At 37.7% G+C, this 13253-nt stretch overlaps 1 protein-coding gene across 5 annotated transcripts in view; it reads left to right on the top strand.

Moving 5' to 3' along the window:
- The window catches only part of slc1a2b (solute carrier family 1 member 2b), a 31090-nt gene extending 24061 nt beyond the window's left edge, over window positions 1–7029 (top strand). For 3 of the 5 annotated variants that reach the window (XM_053640821.1, XM_053640824.1, XM_053640820.1), the window contains exon 11: window positions 2760–3445. In XM_053640821.1, coding sequence (XP_053496796.1) covers window positions 2760–2834 — 75 coding nt within the window. In that variant the 3' untranslated portion in view covers window positions 2835–3445. Of the gene's footprint in view, window positions 1–2759; window positions 3446–5638; window positions 6268–6577 lie in introns of those variants that run through there. The other 2 variants (XM_053640823.1, XM_053640822.1) reach the window with 2 other exon arrangements.
- Window positions 7030–13253: the final 6224 nt, after the last annotated feature.

Raw genomic sequence — 13253 nt, 5'->3', positions numbered from 1 at the left:
ACAAACAGTGTGCATGAAAATACCAGTGATTACTGCATGCTATTTATGTTTTAATGGGTTGTTGGAGGTGTTCTGAATGTAACTATTTTAATATTTATGTTTCAAACTTGCAACCTCAGAGTTTTTACCAGGTTGAAATCTATAACAGATAAAGAATACAATAGCAATGCTTCACCTCTGCAGCTTTGTAACAGGACTGTAGGCTCACATTGTCTTAATATCTACAGTTTCTCAACATGATCCATTGTAACTCATAATGTTAAAGATTGACAATTTGTTCATAGTGTCTTTCAGCACCAATATTATTTAAATCTTAAAAAAGTAAATATAACTAACAAATGTATCCAAAAAATGTCCAAAATGGTTCTTTGTGCCATAAATCAAACAGGACAATGATTTATTGTATACTATATTGCATAAAATCATGCAGATACAAGTCAAGAGAGGAGAATGGCCAGAATGGTTACAGCCAAAGTAAGGTCTGGGTTACAGATGTAACCCTGTTCCCTGAGAAGGCAGCGAGACATTGTGTGAGTTTCATGCTGTGGGAATGCCTCTGTGTTTGACTGCTATCTGAAGTATGTTTAAAATCGCGGCAATTTATGGCTTGCCATGGTCGGGTGACGTGGCATTTAGCGCGTCGCGTGACCATAAAGCGGTAAACCACGTCATCTGCTTCTGTTGTCTGAAGCAAAGACACAATTACAAGCATACCCCAGTATAAAAAAGCTACGCAACATCTCATTCCCTTTCAAAGGGAACTCAACATTGTGTGAGCTTCATGCTGTGGGAACAAGTATACCCACCCTCCATCATATTGAGAATATGCTGTCCAAAAAGGTGTGTGTCTGAGGGTCACTGCAAGATCCTCAACCAAACTGTAATACCGAATGAATGTGTGCGGCATAGACCACCCCACCGCAGCAGACACATCCTGCAAGGGTATCCCCTAGATAAACCTTTGAGGTGGTGACCCCCCCCTAGTGGAATGAGACCTTATGCCCAGAGGCGTAGCAAGACCATGCACCTCATAAGGAATAGAGATTGCTTCTACTATCCAAATAGAGACGCATTGCTTTCACACAGCATCACTTCTACTGTCACTGCCAAAGTAGACCAGCAACTGCTCTGAATTACTCCACTGGCCAGAGCTATGGACGTAAGTACAAATATCCCTTACTGGACACAGTAGATGCAATCTTTCTTGTTTTGGTGTAAGGAATGGAGGAGCGCAGAAAGACTGCAACACTACCGAATGGGCAGCAGATGTAGGCACTTAGGAAAATAATCTGGCCTAGGATGTAGGAGGGTCTTAGCCAAATGAGGCACCTGACAGACCTTCCAGGACCACAGAAAGGTCCCAGGAAGGTATGCATGGTTTGTAGATGAACCTCAGCCATCTGACACCATGTATAAACCTCGAAGTTAGAGGATGTTGCCCCACAAAGGCTCCATCAATAGGGGCATGGTGTTTACAGTGAGTGCAGTCAGCCCCCTCAAGGGCTGCTGCAGTATGCTCCTACTCCCATACACTTCACACAGAAAATGTGTCCATCACCCTCTGTAATATATCTTTTTTTAGAGCAAGGAGTGTCACACTCTCTGAATTTTCATTCCATTTCAACAGGATAGTGACAGAGGAGGGAAGGCGTCATTTTCAGGAAAGCCCTAAATTGGCTGAATTTTACACAGACTTCAGATACTGGTCATGCGCTGAGGCGTTCCCACAGCTTGAAGCTCACGCAAAGTTCATGCATATAACCACAGTGGGCATAGGATTACTAAAAATGGACAGTTTAAGATTGGAAAAAAAATTACCTGGTCTTTTTCCACTCTTCAACTATCCAGTTTTGATGATCCTGTGCCCACTATAGCCTCAGATTCCTGTTCTTGACTGACAGGAGTGGAACCCGATGTGGTCTTTTACTGTTGTAGTCTATCCACCTCAAGTCTGACGTGTTGTGCAGAGAGGATTTTCTGCTCACCACGGTTGTAAAGTGTGGCTATTTTAATTACTATAGTCTTTTTGTCAAGCTAGACCCAGTTTGGCCATTCTCCTTAACCTGTGCATTTACACATGCAGAATTCTAGAGACTGTTGAGTGTGAAAATCCCAGATCAGTAGTTTCAAAAATACTCAAACCAACTCGTCTGACATCAATAACAATGCCATGATCAAAGTGATTGGGATGACATTATTTTTCCCATTCTGATGTTTGATGTGAACATTAAGTGAAGCTCTAGACCTGTATCTGCATGATTATTTACTGTGCTACTAACACTTAATTAAATAATTAGATAATTGCATAATGTACAGGTGTAAAGTGGCCAGTGAGTGTATGGTAAAGCTTAAGACATCATTAGACTTTATTTATGGCATTGAACAAACCATGGACTTCAGCATTAATCTGCCACGAAAACATAGTTTCATCAACATCAACATAATTAATGACCAAAATGAACAACACCTTAATTAACATGCCTATGATTTTTAACTGGCAAAATTACAAAAAGGTTTATATGTGCACATGGAGACCACAGTTCTCAAAAGTTAGCAACATTTAGGAACATGCTGTAATATATTTTTTTTGCTAATTTAGGTAGCTTAGTCATTAGTCAAGGCAGGTGTATTTTGTCAACATTTAAACAAACATCAGCCTGCTAAAAAACTGAAAATTCCTGTTTTTTTTATTTATTTTTATTTTTAAAATATTTTTGAATATGCAATGTTGTTTAGATTTTGCTGATAATTGCTTCCAGATAACCTCGGCAACCACAAATGGCTCGACTACGGAGTATGCGCTCATTGAAGAGGAACCACGAAAGAGTGATTAATGCGAGCACACAGACCCCTTCTGTATCCAAGTCTCCAAGCTTTTTATCTACTGAAAAAAGAGAGGAATAAAAAGACCTGCTAAAATCATGCAAACAGAACAAATAATGTGTTTTGTAGTTTAGGCTTTTATGATTCCCCAATTAAGTTCATTTTATCTGAAATAACATATACTAATGTAAAGAGGGATTATAAACACATTGTCTGATAGTGCCCTAACGTGCCTATGAACTAACACTTGCACAAAAAAGCAAGGCTTGGCTGGGCAAAAGTAGAAATAATATATTGTATACTTTAAGTTATTCCTGATATTAATATATACCATATGCATTCTATGTCTCTCAGAACTTGTACTATGTGAATAGTTAATGACTTTAAGATATTAGGGAGAGAGTACACAGAAAACCCATCAGTTCAGTTTGAACTAAACAAGCCTGAGCAGAGCCAATGCCTTCCTGTTCTTTTACCGCAATAGTCATTTACCCCCATATAACCTCACTCCATGATCTCTGGCCTACAGTGTCTGGCACAATTTGTTAATGCCTTTACTATCTGAGTGTGTCTGAGATCCCCAGTCATCTGCAGGCAGATCTGGGCTTGTGTAACACCACCATTTCAAAAATCACCCCAGCACTAAAATCTATTTAAATGGGGTAGCATATGTATACCAGGGGATAGTGTTTATTCCTCCTCTGTACTGAATGAAATGAATACAACCAGTAAGTTGGTTTACAAATGCAAAATTTTAATGATTATACAATGAAATTAAGGTTAAGGTTAGCTATATCATTTGTGTTTTCATCTCTTTGCCCTCTGTCATGTTTGACTGAGTGAGTTCTGAATGAGGTTCTCTTTTCTAGCAACTATTCTGTCTAACAGTATCTGTGTACACTCTCTCAAATGATTTTTGAAAAGTTTTCTTAGCAAGTGTCACTTGTAGAATGAATTCTTATAAGAACTCCTCCATCACACCCCTGGTGTTACTAGAAATAGCTAATAACTGTAGAGGTCTCTGTACACGCTTGAAGAAATCAAAAGCACAAGCCAGAAGGCTTTGGGACCTTTTAACCTCTCTTTCCCTTTTTTCTCCTTTTCTTTTCACATGAGGGAACTGATAAGAGAAGGTGAGATTAGGGTGAATAAGAGCATCAGAGAATGGACAAAACAAGCAACAGCCCACAGTGTCACTGACATAACCTAAAAATGATGTGAATAATAAACAATCTACCTTTAGCCTAAAAGCACACACTGCCTTCTATAGACAGCACCAGAGCCTGAATATCTCTGACTACTGATATTTAGCACATCATTCAGTAAAATAATAAAGCTTTTTTTATTGTTATTTTATATATTTCAAAATGCATGTGGTGGAATGTTATCCACAGTTAATCTCTACATTTGCCTTGATTGGGTGAAACATTAAAATTAGTTGAAAATAATAGTAAGTATTTGAAAATAAAACTTTGTGCCCAAAAACTACAATTATAAGTAAGTACTCTAAATGAATGAATGCATAGCACAAGGCATTTACACTCTCCATTCTTTCTCCTCCTATTTGCAGATTGTAGAACGTTAGATACTCAGGCAAATAAAGATGCACTCAGTGTTATCAGGGAAGACACATTCCTAATGCAGCCAGTTGAAATATTTTATACTAAGCCCTCTGAACATGCTGTAGAGTGATTACTGTTTACAATTTCACAGTGGGTTTACAGCTTGCCAAATGCCTATTGCCTTTATATTATAAAAGCTTGCACTGTATGTATCTGCTTCTTTCACACTTACTGCCTATGATTTTCCATTATAAAACAAACTTTTTAAACCCCAAGAAAGCAAGCATATCCCCCCAAAAGGAATATGTTTAAAATAATATAATTTGAAAAGCACATTTTAAGGAACAATGTTAAGGCTAACATTCCAATTCATATTACCTTGGCTTGTTTCCTTTTTAAAAGCACACTAAACAATCACACTTAAGTAAAATGAAGCAATTCTAAAAAGGATCTTGATATATTAGAGAAATGCTAGACAAAAAGGATAAATAAAAGAGGAAGTGAGCAGGCGTGCATGAGTAAACACTACCAGTAAGTGTACCTCAATACAGTAGAGTTGTGTACTAGAGGCACCCACTGCTCTCCATAACTTCCTTAGATGTCTCTGTCCTTTAACACTTACTCCATAAAGATTTCCCCTCTTCGAAACATGACTACGACTGTTGTGGCAGACCCACCATGCTGCAATGCCTACCTACAATGACAGCACAAACCTCGAGAAATATAGTAACTGATACCAGAAATGCAGAGTGTTACCAATTAACCAAATGATGAATGAAAAGAATGCACAAATCATATACATAGGCATGTTTTTTCTAATGGATGGCTGTGATAAATTTGCATAGTAACCTCCTTTAGAATCTGCCTCTAAAACCATTAAACACTATGTATTGTTTGTGTGGTATATGCTGTATGTTTGTTTTTGTTTTTTTTTTAAATAAAGCTTAACACATGTTTTTAGCTGTCTAGCTGTTCCAGTAGAAAGCTACATTGTGAGGAGCACTATCTCATAACAAAATGCAGAGCTCTTTGTGACATTTCACACAACTGATTTCTGTGCCAAGAGAATCATCACTTCATCTCAGTATTGTGTTTTGATTCACTGTTCCAATATTGCAATGTTAATGCATATCAAGCACTACCACATATGAGGAGACGTTGATCTGATGATGTCCTAGTACATAAGGACTGTCCTCAACTCATACAAGTGTGGACATTTCTTTCTCTCTCTCTCTTTTTTTTTTGTTAACCAGATACTTCAAAGCATGATGTGAAAGTGCCTCCATGCACTTTGTGTACATATTGTAGGTAATGGATTTGTTTTTTAATGTAGTGTTTAATTGTGTGACTTTTTATAATCTTATAGAAGTGTACCTTCTATGTAATGGATAAATTAATTAGATTAGAAAATTGTGTGTAATATGTTGCTTGTTCCTAAGCTTAAAAAGCTGTATGTAGCTGTCTCACATAAATGTTCTATATCCAATATATCTTTTTTTTTTGTATCTAATGTAAGTTTTGAATGTTTGTTCTCTACAGGAAAAGTCATGTGTGCATTCATTTTCACTGTACATAGTTATAAATGTATACATATATGATTTACTATGATTATACATACATACATACATACATACATACATACATACATATATATATATATATATATATATATATATATACACACACACACACACACACACACATACGTACATATATATTTAATATATTACTCTGGCATTTGCTTAGAATATCTTAATGGAAGCTGACACTATAAGGATGTGTTAGCTCTTGTATGTGAATATCTATAAGCACTGAAAGCATCTAATGACTTTTTGACATCTCAACTAGGATGCCAAGAGTAATTTCTAATACAGAGTAGTATTGGTGATCAAGTGTAAAGCTCCAAAATAAGTCAAATGTTTCCTTGAAAGCTAGTGGCAGTAAGCAAGAGCAGTAATTTTCGTCAAACTGGCAACATTCTTATTATGTCCTATGCTCCTATCTGATTTCTGTTGGACTGTCCAATAGACAATCCAGTAATTACAAGTCCAGTGGTCTTTGTTCCCTTCCAGAATTAAGGAAACCTAGTCAATCCCCAATCATCCTTTTATACAGGCATTTACTGTGTATAATCCCTTTCCATTTCCACTAATCCTGATATTCTTTTTTGTTCTTTATCAATCTGTCACTAGCACAAACTGGTAAACCCCAAGGCAAACTGGTCCTTTCTTCTTCTTTCTGTTGAATGGATCAAGAAAATACACCTGACCACTATATATGACTGAATACCACAAAATTACTCACCTTATGTCATTCTACATGCATAATTTATGTTTTAATTCAAAACTTAAAATCATTTGATATAACCCATCTCACCCTTCAATTCTGCGACTATCTGTTCTGTTTCTAAATTCCTCTCATTCATTTTACGATGTTTCTTTTCTTTTGACTTAAAAAGGAAGGATAAAACATGAGCAAAGAAATAAACAAAATGTACGCATGGAATAAAAGTATGTTCATACATATCAATATGTGTTGTACCATTGGTGTACATACAATTATTATAACTAATAAATGTTGATTCATAACTAATTCTGGCCTTTCTTTGTTTCTCAAGATAGAGCAACCTGATAGAATAACTAATTCACAGATAATACCTCCACTTACTGCTTATCAATTTAATCAAAGTACCTTAGTTAGCTAAAACTAATGCTTAGCTTCAGAGGTAATTATTTTAATTAGGTAAAATAATAGAAAGAACAGCTTCTTTGGGCTAAAATAATTAGCCAGCTAAAGGTTAAACATTGTAAATAATGTGTACCTTAGTACAAAAAGACATAAAGTCACACACAACACATAATTTAAAGAACCAATCCTAAATAAAGTATGTAGTATCTGAATATTTCTATATACAATCAAAAAGGAACATGCTCTAGCTTAATTTACCTCAGCCCCAACCAGCTTAGTTTACTTCAGCCACCATAAGGGGCTTGGCGGTTAAGGCTCTGGGTTAAGGCTAAGGCTCTGATCAGAAAGTTGGGGGTTCAAGCTCCAGCACTGCCAAGCTGCCACTGTTGGGCCTTTGAGCAAGGCCCTTAACCCTCTCTGCTCCAGGGGCACTGTATCATGGCTGACCCTGCACTCTGATCCCAACTTCCTGAAATGCTGGGGTATGCAAAGAAAAGAATTTCACAGTACTGTAATGTATATCATAGCATTAAATGAAGCCAGTCCTCCTGGATACAGTTATGTACATCAGCCTCGTTCAACTGGTAGAGGAGGAGGTGTTGGTCTCATCCATAGTAAAAATCTAGTCGTCACACAAAAACCTAAGCATAAATTTAATTCTTTTGAAATTCTTTATACCAGTATAAGTTATGTAGCCACAAAAAATAAGTCAATTCCTCTAATTATTATTTACAGACCCCCAGGGCCATATACTGAATTTCTTAGTGAATTTGCAGACTTTGTCTCAAACCTGGTTGTGTCTGTAGATAAAGCATTAATCGTCGGAGACTTTAATATTCATTTTGATAACCTGGAAGACCCTCTAAGATTAGCAGTTGTGTCCATCTTAGATTCAGTAGGGATTAATCAGAACGTAATCGGGCCTACTCATAATGGTGGTCACACTCTCGACCGGAAAAATATTATAATTTTTCCGCAGTCTGAAGTTGTCTCAGACCATTATCTTATCTCGTTCATAATACATATTGATCATAATATTTCCACCCCGTCTCGCTACCGTGTAAAACGTACCTACACATCAGCTACTGCACCGAGCTTCATAAATAACCTCGCAGAAACATCAATTAGATTTGGATCACCGTCAGATCCCATAGAACTCGATCAGGCGACTGAAAGCTTGGAGTCAACACTCCATAGCCATAGAGTGGCTCCACTAAAAAGAAAAATAATTACAGAGAAAAAATTAGCACCCTGGTATAACGTTCAAACACGAACCTTAAAACAGACATCTCAACAATTAGAACGTAAATGGCGTCAAACCAAACTGGTGATATTTCAAACAGCATGGAAGGAGAGCCTACTGAAATATAGGAAATCTCTTGGCAATGCTAGAAAAATCTATTTCTCCACCTTAATAGGAGATAACAAAAACAATTCTAGATTCATTTTCAACACGGTAGCAAAATTAACTAGGAATAAAACCACTACAGAGAGAAACACTCAATCATTATATAACAGCGAAGATTTCATGAAATTTTTCATTGATAAGGTTGAAAATATTAGACGTTTAGAGTGTTTTGCTCCGCTTAAAGAGACCGAACTAGCTACATTAATCTCTTCAGCCAATTCATCAACTTGCATACTAGATCCCGTACCTACACGTTTGTTTAAACAGATTTGTCCAGGAGTAATTGAACCACTTTTAAATATAATCAATTCTTCCCTTAGCACTGGCTATGTACCTAAATCACTTAAATTAGCAGTTATTAAACCCCTGATTAAAAAACCTGACCTTGACCCGTCTCAATTGTCCAGCTATAGACCAATATCAAATCTCCCCTTCATCTCTAAGATTTTAGAAAAGGTTGTAGCAAAGCAGTTATACTCGTAATTAGATAGGAATAACATTCATGAAATGTATGTCAGGATTTAGACCTCATCATAGCACAGAGACAGCGTTAGTTAAAGTAATAAATGACCTTCTACTGACCTCTGATCAGGGTTGTGTCTCGCTGCTTGTGTTACTCGACCTTAGTGCAGCTTTTGATACTATAGATCACACTATTCTCCTTGATAGATTAGAAAATGTTGTTGGCATTAAGGGAACAGTCCTCTCCTGGCTCAGGTCTTATCTGACCGATCGTTATCCGTTCGTAGATGTAAATGGTGATTTCTCCATGCGTACTGAGGTTACTTTTGGAGTTCCACAGGGTTCTGTGTTAGGCCCACTGCTCTTTACTTTATATATGCTACCCCTAAGACAAATTATTCGTAAACATGGAATTAGCTTCCACTGTTATGCTGATGAAACACAGTTGTATGTTTCAGCGAAGCCAGAGGACAGACAGAAGCTTAGTAAAGTTGAGGATTGTGTAAAGGACATTAGACGTTGGATGTTAACTAACTTCCTTTTACTTAATTCTGATAAAACAGAAATACTTTTATTAGGCCCACGTGTACCTAGAAGTAATCTTTCTGATCACATGGTTACTCTGGATGGTCTTTCTGTTTCATCATGTACAGCAGTTAAAGAACTTGGAGTGATTATTGACTCCAGCCTATCATTTGATGCTCATGTAGATAATATTACTAGGATAGCTTTCTTTCATCTCAGAAATATTTCTAAGATAAGAAACACATTGTCACTACATGACGCGGAAATACTAGTTCATGCATTCGTCACCTCTAGATTAGATTACTGTAATGCCTTACTGTCTGGATGTTCCAGTAGGAATATAAATAAGCTCCAGTTAGTCCAGAATGCAGCTGCTCGAGTTCTAACTAGAACTAGAAGATACGACCATATCACACCAATATTATCAATACTGCATTGGCTCCCAGTAAAATGTCACATTAACTATAAAATACTATTATTGACCTATAAAGCACTAAACGGTCTCGCACCACAGTATCTAAGCGACCTTTTGGTTTTATATGATCCGCCACGCCTACTTAGATCAAAAGATGCAGGCTATTTGACGGTACCTCGAATAGTGAAGGCTACAGCAGGGGGAAGAGCCTTCGCTTACAGAGCCCCACAGTTATCGAACTGTCTTCCTATTAGTGTTCGGGACTCAGACACAGTCTCAGTGTTTAAGTCTAGGCATAAAACGTATTTGTTTACTCAAGCCTACCCTGACTAGATTCTATTTTACTACTTCGCAGTCTTAATAATCTTTTTTCTCACGCTCTCCTTTTGCAGAGCCCCACACGAATTTATGGAGATACTAGAGATCCAGATCCTTTTTGCCTCTGGATGGAGCTCAAATCTTCTCTAATTACAGACTGCTGGGACTACGGCTGCTCCTAAGGCCATACAGACTTCATATAAATCCATAATTAACTTTTTCACACTATCTGTTGTTACCCAGATGAGGATGGGTTCCCTTCTGAGTCATTTTCCTCTCAAGGTTTCTTCCTCTTAAAACATCTTAGGGAGTTTTTCCTTGCCACCGTCGCCACACAGTGGCTTGCTCAGTTGGGATAAATTCACACCTTTAATATCTGTATACCATGTTGATATTTCTGTAAAGCTGCTTTGAGACAATGTCTATTGTAAAAAGCGCTATACAAATAAAATTGAATTGAATATGTGATTAATAAAGAATCATTATCATTATAATCCTCAACTGGAGTTTAAAAAAAAAAAATATTAACCCTTAATCTGTTAACATCTAACCATATATATACTTAGCATTAACCTAATTACAAAGCCTTTAAGGTAAAGTGGGTAGCTAGCTAAAATGTAAAAGTTAGCTAGAGAAGGTAGGTTAAAATTGTAGTGTGGCAGAGTGCATTATCCTGCTAAAAGAGACCACTGACATTAGGGAATATTGCTGCCTTGAAGGGTTGTACTTGGTCTGCAACTATGTTTAGGTAGGTGGTACATGTCAAAGTACATCCACATAAATGCCAGGACCCAAGGTTTCCCAGTACACTGCCTATGCCAGCTTGCCTTCTTCCCATAGTGCATCCTGGTGCCATGGCTAGCTCTTCTGCTCCTCTGTGGGATCAGACCAGATTTGCTAGCCTTTGGACCTCATGTGCATCAATGAGCCTTGGGCACCCATGACATATATATATATATACAGTGAGGGAAAAAAGTATTTGATCCGCTGCTGATTTTGTACGTTTGCCCACTGAAAAAGAAATGATCAGTCTATAATTTTAATGGTAGATTTATTTGAACAATGAGAGACAGAATAACAACAAGAAAATCCAGAAAAACGCATGTCAAAAATGTTATAAAATGATTTGCATTTTAATGAGGGGGATAAGTATTTGACCCTCTCTCAATGAGAAAGATTTCTGGCTCCCAAGTGTCTTTTATACAGGTAACGAGCTGAGATTAGGAGCACACTCTTAAAGGGAGTGCTCCTAATCTCAGCTTGTTACCTGTATAAAAGACACCTGTCCACAGAAGCAATCAATCAATCAGATTCCAAACTTCTACCATGGCCAAGACCAAAGAGCTCTCCAAGGATGTCAGGGACAAGATTGTAGACCTACACAAGTCTGGAATGGGCTACAAGACCATTGCCAAGCAGCTTGGTGAGAAGGTGACAACAGTTGGTGTGATTATTCGCAAATGGAAGAAACACAAAAGTCAATCTCCCTCGGCCTGGGGCTCCATGCAAGATCTCACCTCGTGGAGTTGCAATGATCATGAGAACAGTGAGGAATCAGCCCAGAACTACACGGGAGGATCTTGTCAATGATCTCAAGGCAGCTGGGACCATAGTCACCAAGAAAACAATTGGTAACATACTACGCCGTGAAGGACTGAAATCCTGCAGCGCCCGCAAGGTCCCCCTGCTCAAGAAAGCACATATACATGCCCGTCTGAAGTTTGCCAATGAACATCTGAATGATTCAGAGGACAACTGGGTGAAAGTGTTGTGGTCAGGTGAGACCAAAATGGAGCTCGTTGGCATCAACTCAACTCGCCGTGTTTGGAGGAGGAGGAATGCTGCCTATGACCCCAAGAACACCATCCCCACCGTCAAACATGGAGTTGGAAACGTTATGCTTTGGGGGTGTTTTTCTGCTAAGGGGACAGGACAACTTCACCGCACCAAAGGGACGATGGACGGGGCCATGTACCGTCAAATCTTGGGTGAGAACCTCCTCCCTCAGCCAGGGCATTGAAAATGGGTCGTGGATGGGTATTCCAGCATGACAATGCCCCAAAACACATGGCCAAGGCAACAAAGGAGTGGCTCAAGAAGAAGCACATTAAGGTCCTGGAGTGGCCTAGCCAGTCTCCAGACCTTAATCCCATAGAAACTCTGTGGAGGGAGCTGAAGGTTCGAGTTGCCAAACGTAAGCCTCGAAACCTTAATGACTTGGAGAAGATCTGCAAAGAGGAGTGGGACAAAATCCTTCCTGACATGTGTGCAAACCTGGTGGCCAACTACAAGAAACGTCTGACCTCTGTGATTGCCAACAAGGGTTTTGCTACGAAGTACTAAGTCATGTTTTGCAGAGGGGTCAAATACATATTTCCCTCATTGAAATGCAAATCAATTTATAACATTTTTGACATGCGTTTTTCTGGATTTTTTTTTTTGTTGTTGTTGTTCTGTCTCTCACTGTTCAAATAAATCTACCATTAAAATTATAGAATGATCATTTCTTTGTCAGTGGGCAAACGTACAAAATCAGCAGGGGATCAAATACTTTTTTCCCCCCACAGTGTATATATATATATATATATATATATATATATATATATATATATATATATATATACATACATATATATATATATATATATATATATATACACACACACACACACACACAGATCAGCCATAGCATTATTATTATTATTATTATTATTATTATTATTATTATTATTATTATTATTATTATTATTGACCTGTGAAATGAATAACATCAGTTCACTTAGAAAAGTGTTGGCAAAATTTTTTACTAACTAACACTAACAGGAGAAAAAAGGATTGTTTTTCTTTTAAATGGTTGATGTTGGTCTCCCTACTTTCTGAACTGCCCAATCAGGTTATTTACAATTGTATGCCTGATATTTACATATAGATCACAAGCATTGAAAGAGTTAAGACAAACCAAAAACACAGTCCACAGTTATACCAAATGGAATCTGTGCAAGACAAAAAAAGTATTCAAATAGAGCTGAAAACCAGAGAACTGGCCAATCAG

Source organism: Ictalurus furcatus, chromosome 14 (assembly GCF_023375685.1).
Source record: "Ictalurus furcatus strain D&B chromosome 14, Billie_1.0, whole genome shotgun sequence".
Taxonomy (NCBI): Eukaryota; Metazoa; Chordata; class Actinopteri; order Siluriformes; family Ictaluridae; genus Ictalurus; species Ictalurus furcatus.
This window is presented reverse-complemented; position numbering and strand designations above follow the sequence as displayed.